This window comes from Rhipicephalus sanguineus, unplaced genomic scaffold, assembly GCF_013339695.2.
Source record: "Rhipicephalus sanguineus isolate Rsan-2018 unplaced genomic scaffold, BIME_Rsan_1.4 Seq4582, whole genome shotgun sequence".
Taxonomy (NCBI): domain Eukaryota; kingdom Metazoa; phylum Arthropoda; class Arachnida; order Ixodida; family Ixodidae; genus Rhipicephalus; species Rhipicephalus sanguineus.
In genome coordinates this window covers 19,744-39,784 of record NW_023615296.1, presented here as the reverse complement: position 1 = coordinate 39,784, position 20,041 = coordinate 19,744, and the positions used below count along the sequence as shown (strand labels likewise).

The 20,041-nt window shown below is 45.5% G+C and overlaps 1 protein-coding gene across 1 annotated transcript; it reads left to right on the top strand.

The window, feature by feature from the left end:
- Positions 1-13: 13 nt before the first annotated feature.
- Positions 14-19,584, top strand: LOC119377410 (uncharacterized). Its single transcript, XM_037646896.2, has 4 exons — positions 14-418; positions 2,529-2,665; positions 7,490-7,606; positions 17,683-19,584. The coding sequence occupies exons 1-4, from the start codon at positions 232-234 to the stop codon at positions 19,165-19,167; spliced, it is 1,926 nt and encodes a 641-aa protein (XP_037502824.1). The 5' UTR covers positions 14-231; the 3' UTR covers positions 19,168-19,584.
- Positions 19,585-20,041: the final 457 nt, after the last annotated feature.

The window sequence follows — 20,041 nt, the reverse complement described above, 5'->3', positions numbered from 1 at the left end:
GCCGTTGGTATCCACATGCAGCCACCATGTAGCCCTTGATGTAGCCGCCTTGTGAAAGCGTCGTGCATGAAAACTGATGAAAACTAACGAAAACTCTACGCGTGCAGTGGTGCTTTCGTGAATGCGTTTGCCGGGAGCGAACGCGGAGAGTGCGCACTACTTCCGCAAAAGCGTGAGCTCACTTGCGGCGTTGGTTTCGCGAGCCCACCGTGTTTGACACCGCGCCCCACTATGACGGACAGCGAAGAACCGGCCAAGGCTGAAGCTGATGTGCTGAAGCGCCACTTACGCGGATTATACAAGCAGGGAAACGTGTGGTTCGGCTACGTGGAGACTGCCAAGGCGTTTGAGATCTTGCTGCATGACCTTGATGATATAAACATCACCTTTAGGACCGATCACAGTGTCAAACAAACCGGTATGCCGTTGTCGCAGAACTTGCGCTCTGAATCGCTGCGTTGCAGTATGGGCAATACTGGGTGGTAGTCGGGATTTTTCTGGGAGGGGAGGTGGGGGGGTGGATACTTGATTTTATAAGGCTATGAGACTAAGCTTGTTGTCATGGCTTCAGGACTGCAAAACAGCGCGAAAAACAACGACACAAGAGGTCCTGTCCATTATGTGTCGTCGTTTTGCGCGCTGTTTTGCAGTCATGAAATTTGTTTTACTATGTGTTTGTATATTTTTTTAAGAGGGGGTGGGGTGACTGCACTTTCAACGCCATTACTGCACTGCCATGCCCATTCTAACAGGATGGATAGGTGGGCTAGTTGGCATTGCATATTCATGTGAAACTTGGAGCGCAAATAGAAAGACGCAGGATAGAAAAAAATATACACACACCACAAGTGCTCTTTTTTTCTTTTCATAATATCCGCAAAAAAGAGCGCATGTCAAAATGAAGTACACACAACAAAGCAAACATCCACGATACGTGTTCACGATTCTTGAATTCCTTGTCACGAAATGCTTGCACTAAGTGGAACCTCCCTGTCTTTCCTTTCTCCCTCTTCTCTCTCTCTCTCCTACACCAAGTGCAGAGGTCTTTGAGATATGATGGGCCTGGAGCGTTTGTGGCATGTGTATACCTTTGCCCTGTGTCTTTCTATTTGCGCTGTAAGTTTTCTGTCTCATGTGTTGGCAGGCTTGAGGGACAAATTGACCAGCGTAGTTCATAACGGCAGTGTTTTTGTCGGTGTGCCGTGATGCTGAAGGTAATCTCATATTCACTATCGTTTGGCCTTTCATGTGCGCTGTGCAGGAGTCAGGCTCGTAGCTCTGAATGAGCTGTAATTTTCTTTCAAGAGGGAACCGCATCGGTGTAATCGGCAGGTGTGTGCTAGCGACTGCCGTTGACAACTTGGCTCTGGTAGTAGTGCTGCTGGCGAGATATTGAGGGTACCGAAGGTGAACCTCGAAGCAGCAGTGCTATGTTACTGAACTGCCAGTTACAAGTGGTGACTGCTGACATAAAAAACTGCGAAGCCAGGGCCCCGATTAGTGGTTACAGTGAACCAATTGTGCTGTCAGTCATTATGGCACGCTGACAATGACACACCTTGGTAACAGTGGGTTCATCCTGGTTCCTCGAACTTCTTAGCTGGTTTGCTGCCATTGCTCTGCAGCTGAGCTCATGTGTTCTAGACAATAGGGTGGATGGCTGTACTGGGGAGGCTTGTGTGGTACTGTCTTCTTATCTTGCAGCTTCTTGGAACAGAATGGTGCCTTTATTACAGCAAAAGCTGTTAGGAGATCACAACAACAGCCAATTTTGGTGGCGTAATTGTCTACCGGTGTCCGTAACTGCTATCGTGCGAAATGAGAAAACAAATATCCAGGATTGGATGGGGTTTCAACCCAGGCCCTTTGCGTGGCAGTCGAGTATTCTACCACAGAGCCACCCAGCGCTTGAAACTCCTTCGCAAAAGAACCCTATGCAGGCATCATGTAGGGCAAGGAATCACGTTAATGTATGTAACAGTGTGGTAGAAGAGTAAAATAATGACCGGGCGTCACAGAATGCAGATTGTGTAACAAGTGGGTGGTTTAAAGCTATCCACCCATTACAAAGGGCTCAGCTATAATTCCTCATTGTCATCAACCACGGCATCAACAAAGTGCACATAGCCTTACAGGTGTGTAGTGGGTACCACACTTCTCCGCAGATTGACGAATAATGGCATAGTGGGTGCTTGCCTGCTTCACAAAAATTATGATGATCTATGGCGCAGTGGGTACCTTGCAGTGTTCTTGTATTAGTTGCCCCAAGAGAGTTTACAATGGTCTCTAGAAAGACCGCTATTCCAGCTTTTGCTGTGACTATGCTGCGTGTTCTGCGCAGGCGTGGTGTTTTTTTTTTCTGTCACCTTGTAGCCGCCATTCCTATAGTTATTTCAATTACGAAAAGATAGGTTTGGAAAAGAAAGTGAGTGGCTTGTGTTACACAAGCCTCGCATTCCATGCCCTTAGTATTTGGACAGCATAGTCAACTTTCATTTGTGAAATGGCGCCTGTTCTCACACACGCAGGGAGCCCACTTTTGGTATGTCGGCAATATGGCATTGTTGTGGACGAGGGCATTCCATTCACAGTTGTGCGGCACACGAAGAGAGGCTGCTTGTTTGGCCGGATCCCAAAAGAGGTGAAGGACCCAGAAGGTAGCCAGGTTAGTTGAGTGATGCCATCACTGTAACAACGCATCATGTGCATACTTTTATACCAACATCCTCTGCCGCTTTCACATCTGATTTGACACTTGTAATTCAGATAGAGGGAGTATACGTAGACCTTGTCGTCATTGTCAGCCTATATTATATGCCCACTGCAAGACGAAAGCCTCTCTGAATGATCTCCGATCTACCTTGCCGCTGTGGGCTGATTCCATACTATGGAACCTTTGTGCAGTAACTGTATCGTTAGTTGCAAAGACGTTTCTTTTCAGAAGATCGCATGCACTGAGAATTTGATGCTGTCTTATTATTGGCAATTGGAGCCACTGGAGCAACTGGAATATGCAGTTGCTTATTTATTTTTTTCACTATGAAAATTTATTCACCAGTGCAGAGAGCTTAGAAATGACTGAGTTCAGTGAAATGGGTTGCAGAGTCTGAAAAGTTGTTGGACATTTACCTTGTTCTGAAACAGGTAATACTAGCAAAAGCTTCCGCTCTGATGGACTAGTGCCCCTCGTTTATACAGGGTTTGTACAGGTCCTTGAAAACCCTTGAATTTGAAAAGTATATTTTCAAGGCCCTTGAAGGCCCTGGAATTGTATTCTGTCCATGAAAACCCTTGAATTTCGCGACCAGTGCAGTCCAAAATCCACTGTACAACCTGCTTTCTGTTGTGGATTAGCGCCGATGTGGCGAACTTTACATTTCAGAAACAATACACAGTGGGAGTTTGCACGCATTCTGTTTGTTCATGCCTTATCGTTCATTTCACTCCTCACCCGTCATAGCATCTTGTCTCTCTCTCTCTCTCTCTACTTATCTCCTTACAACTTCACTTGTCTCCTGCCTTTACGCTACTCTTTTCCGTGTCAAGCGAGTGGTGCATGTGGTTAGTACACTGTAACGATGTCAAGCCTTGCTAATCTAGAGAAGTCTCAGCACCTGTCCTGTACATTTGTTTTGTGTTGGGAATTACTTTAGATGACATCAAGGCTAGATTTTTTTCTACAGTATAATAATACAGTTAAAACTCAATCTAACAAAGCCCGATTTTACGTAGTTCCCAATTTAAGGAATATAAATATGCATTCCTTGTCAGGTACTTAAGGTTCAAAGTTGTTGTTGACCTGAACTAACGAAACTAACTTGGAATTAAAATCGATTGAACAAAGTTTTTCCTGACATAAATTAGTAAAAAGAAGCGCTAATTTTTTTCTATTTTTCACACAGATAGCTTTTTCTTCCAGCTTGGGCACTGACGCTATTGTGTTGAAACATGTGTCACCCATAGTCACGAGCCTGGTTTTATTTTGACAAGGCTACACACCACTTGCATGCCATCTGGTACACGCTGTTGCGTACCAGATGGTACTACCGGTGGCGGTGGTTTATTGCTCCTGTCAACACTCCCTCAGGAACACTACTGTGTGCTTTCGTTATTTCATGATTTATGCGACAGATGACACTGATCAGATTGCTCGCCCTGCTCGCATAATCACTGCATTCCTTCTTCCCCTCTTTGCATTTCGGCTGCATGTCATATTTTGCGTGCCTGTCCACTTGACCTGCAGCGCCTGGACCACATATGTGAGGCTCAATGTTTGGTACACCTGAACAGACTTTTCATACAAGCACGCGTGGGTTAGTGGCAAAAAGAATGCCATGGTAGATTTTGGTTGTCTCTATGTTACAATTTTAGGTTTCGAAGACTCAAGAACCCCTTTCTTGATTTTACAAACTTCCCGATTCAACAAAGTAATTTAATTTGAGTGTCATGATGAATTCGTTAAATTGAGTTTCAACTGTATATGTGTAAGTGCAATAAATTTAGTCACAATTTGAAACATTGTTCTAGTTTTAAAAAAGCCTCAGTTGTATGCTGTTTTTTAGTCTCTGAGAGGCCTTTGAAATTCCTTGAATGTGTGAATTTTCTCCTTCGAAAGCTGTAAGAAGCCTGTTCATATTATATTCATTACAGGGAGCATAGCCTCTCCTTTTAGGTTTTCAAGTAAAGACTCGTGGTATAAAATCTAACCTGGATATATCGGTCCGAAGGGGTTCACAAAAGAGTTCTATATATAGGTAATTCGATATATAAAATATCTTATATATCAAAAATATATTCGAAGGGATTTGACAATTGCTCAGTATATACAATAATTCGTTATATATGGCTTTGATGTATGCAAGTACCATTGCATTGTCACACTCGGATGCTGGGTACTGCTTAGCTTTTGCTTTAATTGCAGCAACTAGTTAAGCCTTTGTAACCCTTCGAGGGTCAAAATTTTTTATTGCCTATTTAAAATCTTCAGACTGAACTATTTCAAACAGACTTACCATAATTTTTTTAGAGTGACTGCAAAATGACCAAGACATATTCTCAATAGGTGTAAATATATTGCTTATTCATGCATAATAAAAATTAAAGTGAGAATAAATGTACTACTAATAAAAAGTATGTTCATTCATATATAGCTGTGTTACATGTGCCTAGAAAAATGTGCACACTGGGAAAGAAACATGCAGGCACAGTAGCATCGTTTGTGCATACCGTCCGTCTCGGTCTCAGTGGTACAGTGGTTACGGTGCTCGGCTGCTGATCCAAAAGACACGGGTTCGATCCCAGCCGCGGCGGTTGAATTTTGACGGAGGCTAAATGTTAGAGGCCCATGTACTGTGTAATGTTGGTGAATGTTAAATAACACCAGATGGTCGAAATTTCCTGAGTTCTCTACTACAGTGGGCCTCATAGTCGTATCGTGATTTTGGCACGTAAAACCCCTGATATTATTAATATTATTGTTCTTATTATTATTATTATCGATGGTTGTGCATACCGGCACCCGCCTGCAAACAGCTGAAGTCGCACCACTGTGGGAAATAAATGAGATACTATCGAGCAGTCGCCCTTTATGAGGTTAGTAAGCAGATAGGCATTGTTTTTTGTGAGCACAATAAACGGAAACCGCCCGCGATACAAAACCAAACTTAATGCCACGGAGATGTGCAAGGAATAGCCGATGCATTGGCCTAAACAAATCTTGGAATAGAAACTGAAGGACGATGGCACAAGAAAAAAGTTCGCTACATTCGCACAGGGTGACAGCACTTGCTGGACAAGGAGCCAAAAGAGTGGTGCGTGTTTCAAACACACAGAGGATGCCTTTCATGTACGTCGTTGATACTCAAAGGGTTAAGTACTGATTCGGCGAGGCTCAGCATATCCTCCATGTTAGTTGATGGAGGATTGGCTGATTGTTGTTGATAGTTTGGGAAGGATCTTAAGACTGCAGCATTCACAAACTCCTCTGATGTAAACTTTTCAGGCGGCACGAATAGGTTTTTGTTGGATCAGTGAAGTAGAGAGGGCGATGGGGTGTGAAAAGTGAAAGGAAGAGAGTGTTCTGGTAGAGCTGAGAGAACATTGCCACAAGAGGGGGGGGACTTGGCAATTATAGGCGATATCTTCCTCATTCGCAGTTGTTCCAACATACGCTCGTATGCGTCACCTTTCCTCATGCCACTTGCATCACAAGTGTTTCGTACGCTTGCTTTTTTTTAGGCTTTCACGTTGTTTATATAAAAACACCAATTAAGTGCACAGTTAGTGCATCTAAGGCGAAAATTAAGGCTTGGTGCTAAACAGGCCCGTAACCAGGGGGTGCCCCCCCCCCTGAAATTTTGGTGAAGTAGGTATTTTTACCAAAAATAATTAATGAAAATAGGTGTTTTTCTCAAATAGTCAAGGTTTCCAGCAAGTGCCTCTCCCCCCCCCCCCCCCAAAAAAAAATTCCTGGCTGTGGGCCTGGTGCTAAACCACCTTGTCATGGTTGCACACGTTCAAAAGAACAAACACTCGGCCAGAAAAGAAACATTGCATGTCTGATCAGATACAGAAACACTGTATGCATTCATAGTAATTACATAGCAAGCAGTGCTGAGTCTTCGACAGTGCTCACTGCTGACTTGAATAAAGTTCTTGTACGTATCATTGCATATCATTACGTTAGTTAAAAGTGGCTTTTTAAGTGCCAGTACACAACCCCACAGACCAAATGTGCAATGAAGCGATAACTGTGCACTTGTACAATGTGAACATGCTGCCAAAAGAATTTCACGAATAAGTGACAACCCACTTCAGCTGGTTTCAGTTTCTCTCTTAGTCTTCCCATCCTTCCCAGCAGAGAAGAGGGGTAGGCACAGCCCGCTGTCGTAACTACGGCCACTTCGGCAACGTAACACGACGTCAGCAATTACATCATTGACAACAGCCAACGGCCGAGCAAGGCTTCCTCCACATGTTGCTCGTGCAGGAGCAGCACTAGGTTACCCTAGTGGCTCGGTGAAAGAGCACGGTAAATGCGCGGCCGAAACCGCGTCACGCAGGGACAAGGCACCGTTTCGTAGTGCGAAGAACCAATCGATGAAGTCGGAGGTACAAAAAGTTGCCCATAGGCAACTTTATGTCCCTTCGCATACGAGGAGGATTGGACAGGCGCTGGAGAGGAGGCATGGGAATTGTTTTTCGGAATGGAGTGTCTGCATGGTGTGCGGTACCGTGATAAAATGTGATTGCCACAGATTTCTGCACTAATTGGCGAGCTTGTTTGCGAGATGTAAAAAAAGATGTCGGAGCTTGTTTACTGGCTCTTTAAAATTCTGCGGGAGTGCCATGGTGACTACGTCGTCAAATGCACGTTGCCAATGTAATGCAGTGGAGCTCCAGAAAGCTATCAGTGACTAATATAAATAGCAATTATTTGAGCTCTCCCCTTCTTGTTGCCTTCTAAAATATGTATCGCATGCTTTTGCAGGTGACAGGAGCAGATGAGTCGGCAACCCCTTCACCAAAGAGATGGAGACCTGTAACAAGAAGTGCCTGTCCTGCCCTGATGCGTGTAAAGCAAGTGGAGATGTATCCAGCATACAAGGTAAACAACTGCTTACCGTGCTCCAGCAAGAAGCTAAGAAAATTTCTCTAGTTTCATGTTGTAAAGTTTCTGACCAAAATGGCTCCTCATTCGTACCACCGGAATGATAGGTAGACTGTAGTTCTGTCTAACCTTCATTCTTGTGGCTTCTGACATTTTTGTCGCATTACTTATGACATAAATGTAAACATATTCCACAAAAACCTGTCTGGTCGACTAGGAGATTCTCAGTGGGTAAACTGGCTCTACCAAATGTTTAGGGTATTCCTGACAAATCAGTCTTGGGACTGATATGGCCACTTTTAAAGGAGTGGTGATGCAAAATTTGTGAATGTCTGTTTTTTGCTCTTAACCAGTGGCTACTGACTTGTTAATAGCGGCAGTTAAACTCATTTGCCCCAGCGCGAAACGAATGTTTGATTGTATGTTATGACTGGATGCAGTTTCGATTTCGAAGAGCACTCGGGGGTCCCGTGGCATACTCGTGAACAAACACTATCAGGTGACCATGAATACCAGTGGTGTCACTGGCCACCTTCTGCCATGTTGTCAAAGCGGCTGTTTCGTCTGCTGTGTTGAGCGCTGAGAGCACTTGTTTCCTCGATTGTCAAACTACGCTGCTTATCTGGTGTGGCGATTGATGATGGAGTCGGGAGGAGTGTAAAAATAAGTCAGAAAAGCTCGATTCACTTCGTGAATCTCGCCTGCGATGTTGTTCTTGTCGTCGCCGTCCAACTGAGGCGACTATTTCCGTGAGGCTTGGAGCAGGCACAGTATTAGGCGTGCTGAAACAATTTTGCTCCGATCATTTGCAAAGTAGCAGGTTGAGAAGTGATAAAGGAAGAAGGGAAATTAACATTGATGCTGTGTAACAGTATGTATGTGTAACATGTAAGTGGTGTGACGTACGCTTTATTGACTCGTATTTAGATCAGGCAATGCTGTGTTCTAAAGGCACTCCACTGCCACATGTGCGCGTCGGAGGGCCGAAGCAGTTATCTGTCACTAAGCAGTACGATCCTGGCAGTAGAGAGCTTTAGTTTGTCTTTAGACTTCCTAAAGTTTGTGGATACCCGGTTAGTGGAGCCCATAGAGGTAATATACTGACTATTAACTCTATGCCAGAGCTGTTGACAGCTGCAGCAGCAGCCGCCACGGGTCCAGTAGCGACATCTTGTGACGTTTTGTCCAACTACAATACATATATATATTTTTTTCTGTTTTGTCAGTTGCATTGCTGTTTTTGTCGGAAAAGAAAAGGAAACCAGTGAGAATACTGTGAGTTGATAATTATCTCACTGCCAATGTGTTACACAGTCATTAAAGGAGTACTGACACAAATTTTAAAAATTTTCGGATTGTTGCTCTAAATAAAAATACTGGTGTCGAGAAACCTATAGCAAGTATTGTGGTGCCTAGGAATGCATCGTATATATTTTAATTACAGCTACCTTAAAAAGACACTTTCAGTTTCGATATCGAGGGGGCGGCTTCTCAGTGACGTTTCTAGCAGTGTGACATCACGGGGATACAAAACTCGCAACGTACTAGCGGCAAATCTGTCATCTGCTCGTGGTGAACATAAACAACGATGAGTGAATTATAGTCCAGTGACCCCGACAGTGATTTCTAAGATTTAGGCAGCATGCAGGACGCAGAACTCGCAAACTCGAGGAACTGCCTTGACTCGTCGGGATAATGTCCATTGATGATGGAGTCGGGCTGGCTTGCAGATGATCAGCGATGAAAACTTCAAAGTCAAATTAAAATATTTTATATGTGTTCTTCGACTCCGGTGTGTGGACAGCGTTGGCAGTGCATACCAAGGAAATGAAAAATATCCCTTTTGCAATGTCTCAAAATCGTGTCAGTGCTCCTTTGAGCGGCTAAGTCGCTGCAATGTTATGTTTGTAGGTCTCTGGTTAGGCTCTGCATCAACAGGTGTCGCTACCAGCATTGTCTATCTGATACACGTCTACAGTAACCCAGCCAGAACTCGTGACGTACATTGTTTACAAAAAGTCCCCGATCGATGACCTCATTGCTTTTTGCTTCATTTTCCAACTTGGCACTTTCAAGAACTTCAAAAATCAATTGAAATACTTTGTTGGCTGTATTTGTGGCTTATATTGTACAGATAGCACCTCGAATAGTTAAATTCCGGGGTGAATCGAATAACTGACCCTATAAGAAAAATAACTGAAAGTTCAAATATTCGCAGACCCCTATGCAAAACGTATCACCTAAGTCATGAGTTTGTGTTGGTTGCCACGCTTCGTGCGTGTGCTTTCTGCTATAGCACTATACCACATGAGCGCTGCTGTGACAAGTTGCCTTGTCGCCACAGCACTCATGTGCATGCGTGTAGCACATCCAGTGTATTGTGTGGGCATGTTGCTAGCTGTGGCTTGAAAAAATTTCACAGTTATTCCCTGAGAAGGAAGTGATGAATGTGATAGCAACAGATTGACGATGTTATACAAAGTAAGGCAAGCAGCTGACTCCTTTCAGATCCGATTTGGCATAACTCGACAAAACACTGACTAAGAGAATATGGCAGCTCCTGCAAGCGAAGCAGCTTTAGGGCTGCCTATCGCTTCAATGCGAGGTTAGCAGTGGGAGCATATCATGTACAGTCAACCATAAAAGTTTACTGACCACTTGAGCACATGGCCAAGAGCCTCTTCACGACGATTCTGCTGCGTAAGCGGCGATCGACAGCAGCGCTACGCCTAAGATGCATCCCTTCCTTAACTGGTGGCCTGGCTATTTGCCCACTGGGTACGAATATTTTCCACCTTTCACTTTCTAATGCGACACGCTCTTCGACAGCAGTGGCTACGTGCTTCTGCCTGGAGAGCAATCTATCAGCATAAGTGTTAACAGTCACAGTCTTTTTCACAAAACGGTATCTACCCTATGGCCCGCCGTTCGAAGCATGCCGTGGTAGCTTTTATTCTGCTGTCAAAGTAGGAGGAGCGTGATGCTCATACCGCAGATAAGTGCTTTGCATGAAAACAACAAACTAACAGTGTTCTGCGCGGCAGTAGAAAACTGATACGCCATTGAATAACAAGAAGACCAGTTTCCGGCCCAGCACTGCGGTCATCGGTAGATGGTGAACCGCTGGATGGCTCGGACAGGCGGTTTGGCACACACTTGCATGGTCCATAAACTTTTTTGGTTGACTGTGCAAAGGTATGAGCTACCTGCTGATGTTTGTAGAGATAGCCTGCTCACTAGCATGCGACTGTGCGCATCTGATCAAAGTCTGCAGTTCCTGCCCGAGCGACACAGCCTGCACCCCCCCCCCCCCCAGCCCTCCTTCATGCTCCTTCACGCTATGGAGCTGGCCGGCGGATTTTATCTCTGCTTAAGTCACACCCGTTGCCATCCTTTGCGCACTTTCACTCGCACGTAGAACATACAACGTGCTGGGCAATGTTATCGATTTATACTTTATACGGATCATGATGGCAATGGCAAATATCCACTTCAAGTGTTCATATCATTGCTGTTGCAATAAAAAAAAGCAGCTTGCTCCCGCCTGTCTCAGCGCTTCCTCTGAAATTGAAACTGTATCTTAATGCTAAATCAATAGCTCCGAGTTAGCTACCATGACCAGTGGGCCGTTAGCTACTTATTGCAACAAAAAAACAAGATGCAATGGTTTCACATCAGTACTCCTTCGACCAAGTAAGCTTGATAGGTAGTCACCCTTCTGTGTTTATGGGGCATGAACACACCTTACGTTGTATGTTCCGCTGCTGCTAATATGGATGTCTAACATGTGACGTCAAGTAACAGGTTCGCAAGAGTCAACGCTTAGGCTTGCTGGTTCTATTGTTTTCTAAAACCAAGAGTGTTATTCCAACCACGACACAGAGATGAACATTGTGCTGAACACCGTAGTGTTCATTTATGTCCCTGTATCTGCACTACTGTTTCCGTGCTTTTGGTTAGGCTGAGAATTTCACTGTTAATAGCCTAAACCCACCCTTGCTTGAAAAAAAAACTACATCCAAGATTGTATTCTGTACTTGCGGACTAGTGGTTATCATGCTTTTCCCTTGGCGGAACCATTTGCATCCTCTGTTTCTCAAGCTAGTCTTTTTTCACTCTGTACTTAGGCATTGGCATCTTTGCATTGAGCATTCCATTGCTTTGTTGCCACCTTTGTAGGGATACAAGTTTTAGGGGCGAGGCACTTTAGGATCTCGGCTTGTCGGCGGTGCATCATCATGACCCATTTGCTTGCACACATTGTCTTGTTCTGTTCATTTGCTTGAGTGCAAGAGAGGGCTCCACTGCCTCAGCGCTCACCGTGTGGAGAGAGAGAGCGAACGGCACGCGTTGACTATGGAAACGTTCTTTCTGCGATGAACGCTGAACTACCAACTCGCAAGGAACGAAAACGCGCCCGCGAGAGACAACGCCGACGACGGCAGCGTCTGCTAGCGAGTTTCTTGAAAAAACCAACTGCTCGCGCTGCATAACCGTTCACCGGCCACCCCGTATATATAGGCACTGAATCTTGGGCTGTAATGTAGTGCCGCTGGGAGATTTCTCTTGTGCGTAGTTGAAATCAATAAAAATTCGCAGCGTGCATGTTAACTAAAAGCGGACTGCGGGTCTCTGTGTCTGATCTTCCTTCTGTCTCTTATTGCCCATTAGCAGTGATTTTGCTGTGGGAAAGACCGGCGCACACTGCATGCTTCGCCCCTCCGCAGGTTTCACGTTAGTGGAGCTGAAACACCCTTCTCTACACGCTTGTTTAATACCTAGTTGGAGTGAATGCCTGTTCTGCGTAAATAATGTACAGTGTCAAATATTCATCTTGGCTTTTTAATTATCCTCAGCTAGTGCTATGGCAGCCAGAGGGGTTATCACCTGTTGTAAATATGCTTTGAAAAGAGGATGACTTGAGAGATTACTCTGTGAGCTGTCATGCTAGGAACAAACGTAAGTTTTTGCTTGTGGGCCTTCACTTTTCACAGCCACTACTGTAATTACTACATGTGAAGGGCATTCAAGCTTTTATTTAAATAAACATCAGCCTTTTTAGAAAAAATTACGCCATCTCCCGCTAAAGGGGACCATGAGGCGATGCGAAGCCAGAGCACTTGCACGATCGCGTTCCGTTGGCGTTCATTGGGCATGCTACCGACCTCGCGTCGTGGAACGCGAAGAGGGACGCTACGCGCGTCGTATCTTCAATCTAGCCTGGCCGTTAATTCTCAAGGGGCGAGCGGGGAACGGGGTCGACAGGCGGGCGAGAGGGGGGGCAGCGTAGGAGAGGAGAGAAGGGGAGGGGACGCGCATGCGCTCGAGCTCATCGCGGCGTTGCGCAGGAGAGAATTTCGGCATGTCTAGCCCGCGTTTCAGAGGATGAGTGGAGAGGGGTATGGGAGAGGGGAAGGGGAGAGGGGGAGTGGAGGGGAGGTGTGTGGAGAGGGTATGCACATGTGCAGTAAGGGCGGTCACGCCGCACACCACCACCACCACCACCACCACCACCACCACCGGATTGAGCTCCGCCTTAAGATACTTCGCATCTAAAACACCAGGCCTGCACATAACACGCAGCGCAGTCACAGTGAAAGCTGGAGGAGCGGCCTTTCTAGAGCCCATTATAAACTCCCTTGGGAAGACTACTACAAGTACAGTTGCAAGGTGCCCACTGTGCCATCAATCATAATTTTGAGAAATATAGGAAGTACCCACTATGCCATTATTCATCATTCCATGAAGAAGCGAGGTACATGCTACACATTTGTAAGGCATTATGTGCACTTTGTTGATGCTTTGGCTGATGATAATGAATTATGGCTGAGCCCTTTGTAACAGGTGGGAAGCTTTAAACCACCTACTCGTTACGTAATTTGCATTTTGTGATGCCTGGTCATTATTTTACTCTCCTACCACACTATGTTACATCTGTTAAGGTGATTCCTTGCCTGACATGACGCCTTTGTAGGGTCTTTTTGCAAACAAGTTTCAATCACCGGTGTGGCTCTGTAGTAGAATACTTGACTGCCACAAAGGGGCCTGGGTTCAAATCCCACTCCATTCTGGATATTTTTTTGTCATTGTGCACGATAGTGGTTACGGACACCGGCGGTGGCTGCGGCGAACAACTACGCTACAAAAATGGGCTGTTGTGATCTTATAACAGCTTTCGCTGTAAAAAAACATGCACATGCCAACAAATCACTTTCACTGAGGGTTCATGTTGTGTATACGCTGGTGCACTCCGCAAGAAAGATGCATTAAAGATGAACATGTAACTTGTGACATCACGCCATAAAACATGTGACCCCCCCCTCTCAGGAGTACTGAAATTATAAAAAGAAAAGAGTATGCGGAATAGTCAAATTATCAGAGAGCTCCTTTACCTTGAAAAAAGTGTGATTGCAAATGCTGTGCAACGCCATTGCCGTTTATTTATGTTTGCATTTAAAGAGGTACTGACACAAAATTTTGTAGCCGAGATAGCCTGCGGGATCGATTCCCACCAACATCCATATATCATCTACCCAATCTCAACAGCGAATATAGCTTTGGACTGCTGTGAATATGAATACTCAAGTTCACGTGCGCAATTCAGCGTTATTCACCGCACCTCGCAACATTGACATCATATATAGTGACCTAAAGGTGACACCCAACTTCAGTGACGTCACCACTGCAGTTACTCAGTTACTCTTAATGACCAGCGGTTAGCTTGCCTACGCACATTAGCAGCCGTACAGTTATTGATTGTCAAAACTGAATAACCGCACTAGGTGTCACACCATCCAAAGTGCGTAATGACTGGGTGGTTGAATAAAGCTGCCCACCTGTTGCAGAATACTCTGCCACGGTGCATCATGATCATCAGCCACAGCATTAACAATGTGCGCATCTACATAGGTGCACATATTGCCTTACAGAGACGTGGTTGCTTGGCAACATACGTTTAGGATAATAAAGCCCATGTGACAGTACTTTGATAAATGTGTGCACATTGAAATATTGCACTCTCTCTGCTCTGTACTTCCAGTAGCTGCCTCTAAAGAATCTACAACAGGCTCTTAGAAGGCCTCCTTTACAGCTTGTGCTTTGACTGTGTTGCGTGTTCCTCGCAGTCCTAGAGTTTTTGTGGTGAACGGTTTGGTGAACTTTTGTCGGCTTCCGCTCATGTTCAGAGAAAAATAGACAAAAAGCAACACAGAGCCCAAATAGGTTCACGGGAAGACAAGGAAAACACATTATGGGGCCACGCCATGGCACAGCAAGGCTAGAGTAACAAACTGCTGCTAATCATAGCGATAGTGATTGAGGCGGTTGAAATTCCCGTAGTTTCTTTTCCATTGAATGGTGTACAAAATGGACGTTGACTTTGCATCACTTTTTCTCGAAAAAAGGTTTTTGCCTTACATTCTTGTTTCTTCATTATGCAATCTGGATCAACGTTACTAGAACAAACTCAGTTTCAAAGCTCCGTATCTCCGCCAGCGGAGGAGGGTGGTCCGAACGGCGGTCGCGAGAACTAGCGGCGCTGCAGTTCCGTCTTGCTCCACTATCGGCGCGTCGTCTGCTGCCACGGCATAACGCTGCGGTGCACCACGCAGTTGCTCGCGGCAACTGCGCGGCAACTTTCTTATTGTATTAGTTAGGTGGATGCTTAGGTGGATATGCATAAGGTCGTCTGTATGCATTGGCCCGCGTGCGTTGTTCATTGATTGGCTAAGAATCGATGTTCGGTCTATATTGCCACGCCCACTTCTTGTTCTATTTTGATGTATTCGGGTTTGACCAGCAAGGACGGTTATCAGCGCCCGACGCTGTCCGCGAAGCAGTGTTCGAGAAGCTTTGCGATCGTAGATCGTTTTGGTAAGATTGCGCGCTGCACGCGAATGTTCCAGCTTTGTCGAGAGATAACGCCGCCACCAGCGATATCGCTGGAAAGTTCGATAGCGCCTGTATAAAATCCGACGCGCTTGACCGCTTGTTAGTTGATCGACGGTCGACGCTCTGTTCGCCGCTTTCAGTGTATTGCTGTAGTTTGACTTTGAGTTTCTCGGCCACAAGTTCGGCCGAATAACGAGTTTCAACTCGGACCTGCTGACTGCTGCCTTCGTCGACGTCACGACCCTGTGACAATATTTGAGCTGTCTACATTGCGCTTAACTTCCAGGCATAAGAGTTTCTAAGTGAATGAGGGTTTTCAGCGTAATTTTTACAACTAACACCACAATTTTAGCCACTGCCGTCTTATCTAGACCAAGAACAACCCAACACGTTTGTAAAAGCCTTTATAGTGTACAAAGAAGCGTACTTACTCGAGATACAAAAACGTTCTAGAAAAACAGTACTCGTGTTTCTACAATTTATTGAAAAAATTGTTTTCGAAAAATATTGCCAATGCTCTGCAATGTTTACAAGACACGTTTTCGCGACGGTTAAAGGGATACTGACCCAAAATCGGAAAATTTTACGAGAACTCCGTAAATGAAATCTCAGTGTGCGATTACATCGAATAGATGTCGTCTCTGAGCAATTTTTTCAGCGATAGTTGTATTTTCGGTGTCTCATCTTTCTACGTCGCATCCTTCTACGGTGCCTTACACAATTCGAACAGCTCGGCCGTGATGTGAGCACCGAGCAGTTATTCGCGCGTACTCTGTCACAGTCGTCAGTATTCAACTTCAGTTTTTCAACTTCACCGAGCAGATGTTCCATGCCCGCAGCACTTACACTGTACGACAGCCGTTTGCGTTTCGTGCTGTAGCCGTTCACTACGCAGTTAAACTGCTCGTCAACTACAATTATCTTTTGCACAAGTAAGTCTCCGTTCCCGAAGCAAAGTGTGGGATTGGGCTAGTTGGTATTACATTATTAAACTGCTCAGCGCAAAGATTTGACACGGCACAGCTAGAAAAGACGAGAACCAGCGCTGGTCCTCGTCTTTTCTATGTGTACCGTGTCAAATCTTTGCGCTGAGCAGCCCGTTCCCGAGCCGGCGAGTGTAAAATATTCCGCACATCTTGTTGGATACCTCGTCGTAAAATCTCTCGAAAATCCACTGCTTTGAAGGCATGGCGACAGCTGACAACTGATCGAATGTCAGTGTGATGCAACTCTCAGTCTCGGTAGCGTATATAGGTAATCGCCTGCCTTTCGTTTTGTTGTTCTATTTCTGGCGGCTCCTCCAAACTGGGCACGGGGCTTTCGCGGGACGCCGTACGTTTTGGGGAGGATTTGCGCCAAAACCCCGAACATTTTTGCTTTGAAATGTGGGGCGGAAGTGCTGGGAACAAGCGCGGCACGGCACCGGGCGCGAGTTCCCACTTTCCACGTAGGATCAAAACCTCTTGTCTCGCAACGACACGACGATAGTGCTTTACAATGTCGTCACTCTCAAAATGAACGTCACAGACCCTGCATTTCGCAGTAAGCTTTCTATCTTTGCGATGCGAAGCTTGAATGGCGTAGGGTCTTTTGGAGGTCCGAAGAAGTGTCATAAAGCGGAGTCGTCGTTGCGGTAGCCGCTCTTGCAGCCCGGCGCAAAGCAAGTCGGCATACCGCACTGTGAATCTGTTCGCCCTCGTTACGCTTCGTACATCACTTCGTACAAGACGCTAAGCCCGGTCAAGAACAGTCGCAAAAATGACGAGCTAACAAAGCGCAGACGACGCTGTAACCCACGTGCGCTCGTACATCGCCGGCGCCGATCACAACAAGCGCCAGCCGCGGGAGCTAGACGTGACTGCAGCGCCACTAGTTCTCACGACCGCCACGCGGACCGCCTCTCCGGCGGAGCTTTTAAACTGAGTTTGTTCTAGTAACGTTGATCTGGATGTAGTGTTTGTGTTGTGTGTGTGAACTAAAGGGGTGTTTAGGTAATTTCTGGTCTATAGAACAAACTTTGTTATGCTGCCTTGAAAATTAAATTTTCACATGTGTTTTCTACTGCTTGAAAAGAAGGGATTTTTGTGAATTTTCCTTTCAGAGGCGGTGGCATTTGCATTGCAAGCTTTCCTGTGTTCCTAATGTACCTACGCACAATCCCCCACTTTTTTCTTTTCTTTCAGGTAAACCGCCGAAAATGCCATACGGGACGTCAGCTTGAAATCATTTCGAGAAGGCTAATGTCCTCGTTGAAACGTGCACTTGAGGAGGAGGGCAGCGCTGAAGCCGTGCTTCGCCAGCAGCGGTTCTACATTTCTATGTCAGACGTCAACAGTCATTGCAATCATGATACATCTCAGTGTGGAATGCCCAGTGTACATGTTGAATCAGGAGTAGCTGATGATGATGCATCTCAGTCTCGAAGGCCCAGCGTACATGTCAAACCAGAACCAGCTAGTCGTGATACATCTCCGTGTGGAAGGCCCAGCGGACTTGTCGAGCCAGAAGTTGCTAATTGTGATACCTCTCAATGTGGAAGGCCCAGAGGACATGTCGAACCACAAGTGGCTAAAAAAATAGTTGAACTTGTTCGTCGGGGCTTGACATCAGTGAAAGAGATGGAAAACCGCCTTAACATTTACATTCGAGACAACTTAATGGGAAATAAAAATGCTCGCATTACGAGCAAAAGTAAATTTTATATAACATCAAAGGAGATGCAAAGACGTGTCTGGCAGGCACTTCATGAATGCAGGTTTAATTCCACAGATCAGGACCATGTAGCGAAATACGTGGAAGAACTTCGTGAGAAGACACCAACAATCAACTGTTTTTTTCGTGCCTATGAGGTAAAGCATCAAGAGGACAACCAGCCAGTTCAAACACCGCAGGATCAAACTGAACATGACATTCTAGAGTCTGTGGCACAGGAGTGCCAGGAAACGCTACTGTTTTGCATCCAGACTGATTTCATGAAAGAACTGTTGCAAAAATACAATAGTGATGTCTTGTCCCTTGTTGCAACCTACAAGACAACCGAATGTGCACTTCCACTATTCTTCATCATGATGAAGACACCCAGCTGCTACGCGGTGGTAGGCGCTTTTGTTGTCCAATTTGAAACGGCCGAGTGCATTGGCGAAGCATTGAGTGTTTGGAGAGCTTGGAATCCTGATGTGAACCCAAGGTTCTGGAGAGTTGACTGCAACGAGGCCGAGATTGCAGCTATTTCCAATGCTTTTCCCTGTGGGCGCACCATCTTCTATGATTATCACAGAAAACAGGCCTGGCATGAATGGCTCTCAAGGAAAGAAAATGATGTTGCTGATGTCTTTCATGTGAAGGATCTGCTAGGTCGGATAGCAGACAGCAAGAATGAGGAGGAACTCGGGATGGCAATTGCCCGTTTGGATCAGTCACATTACTATCTACAAAACGAGAAGTTGAAAAAGTACATCACTCACTGGCTCTCGATTAAAGAAAAGTGGGTTAAAATGCACCAACTTGACCTTCCTTTTGACAATAACAATGGGGCAGAGCTGAGGCTTTACTTGACAAAGAATTGTGGCCAGCCTAGCCTCTTGGAGCTTGTCAAAGTCTTGGCTGAGAAATGTTTCACAGAGATGAAGGCCCAGATTTTTTGGGCCAGTACAAGCTCACTTGACTGAGCATTGAACACATTGGAGTCAGTTGCGGTCTTTGAGGAAAAACTGGACACACTCTTTCAATCAGTAACAGGGTCAATATGCTCAGAGCAATGTAGCAAATCACTGGGAAAAAGTGATGCAAAAGATGTTGCTTCGGACCCACAACAGCCTTCCGTGTACAGATGTCCCAAACCAGAACTCGGGCAAAAAAAAGTTGCTTCTGAACTGCACCACATGCATGACCATGCTGTATTGCGATCACTGCTCACAGTATTGACTGAAGCCAAGATGGTCATTCGCAAGAACTTGGCCGACGATGTCGATGTAGACACTTGAGGCTTGTCTGTGAAGGGCACTCTAGAATAAAGAAGCAATGCTCTCATTTCGGGTAACACTGCTAGTCTTGGTTATGTTCTTGGAAAAAAAAAGTCGGAATGATGGGCAAACTATCATGCATCTTTGATTGAGCGAGGTGCTTTTAAAAGGTATGCAGAAATAACTTTAGGTAATCAGTCATGTTCAGCACGTCTTAAACTGACATTTTAAGACAAAGTTTGCACCATTGGGCGATATCAATATTTATCTGTCGCACCAGTTTAATGTGCATCCAGTGCTTATGTGGAAGAGCTGGGATCAGATATTAGTGGTCTCCAAAAATCTACAAACGATTAGGGTGCAGGGCTGAAAAGTGCTTATGGGCCTGATAGAAACAAGCGATCCTGGAGAAGGATTAAAAGCTGGGCTAGTTGGTGACCGTACTTGAACATTCTTCAAACAGTGTAACGACGATGAGGACGAAGCGCTGTGGTTTGTGGTTCTTTTCTCTTCGTCCGCGTCGTCATTGCGCTGTTTGAAGAATGTTCAAGGATCCTGGAGGTTCATCAGGAGGCAGAGG

Coding starts and splice junctions, on each gene's coding strand:
- LOC119377410 (XM_037646896.2), top strand. CDS start 232: ATGACGGACAGCGAAGAACCGGCCAAGGCTGAAGCTGATGTGCTGAAG. Junction 419..2,528: donor TCACAGTGTCAAACAAACCG/GTATGCCGTTGT, acceptor TCACACACGCAG/GGAGCCCACTTTTGGTATGT. Junction 2,666..7,489: donor AGGACCCAGAAGGTAGCCAG/GTTAGTTGAGTG, acceptor ATGCTTTTGCAG/GTGACAGGAGCAGATGAGTC.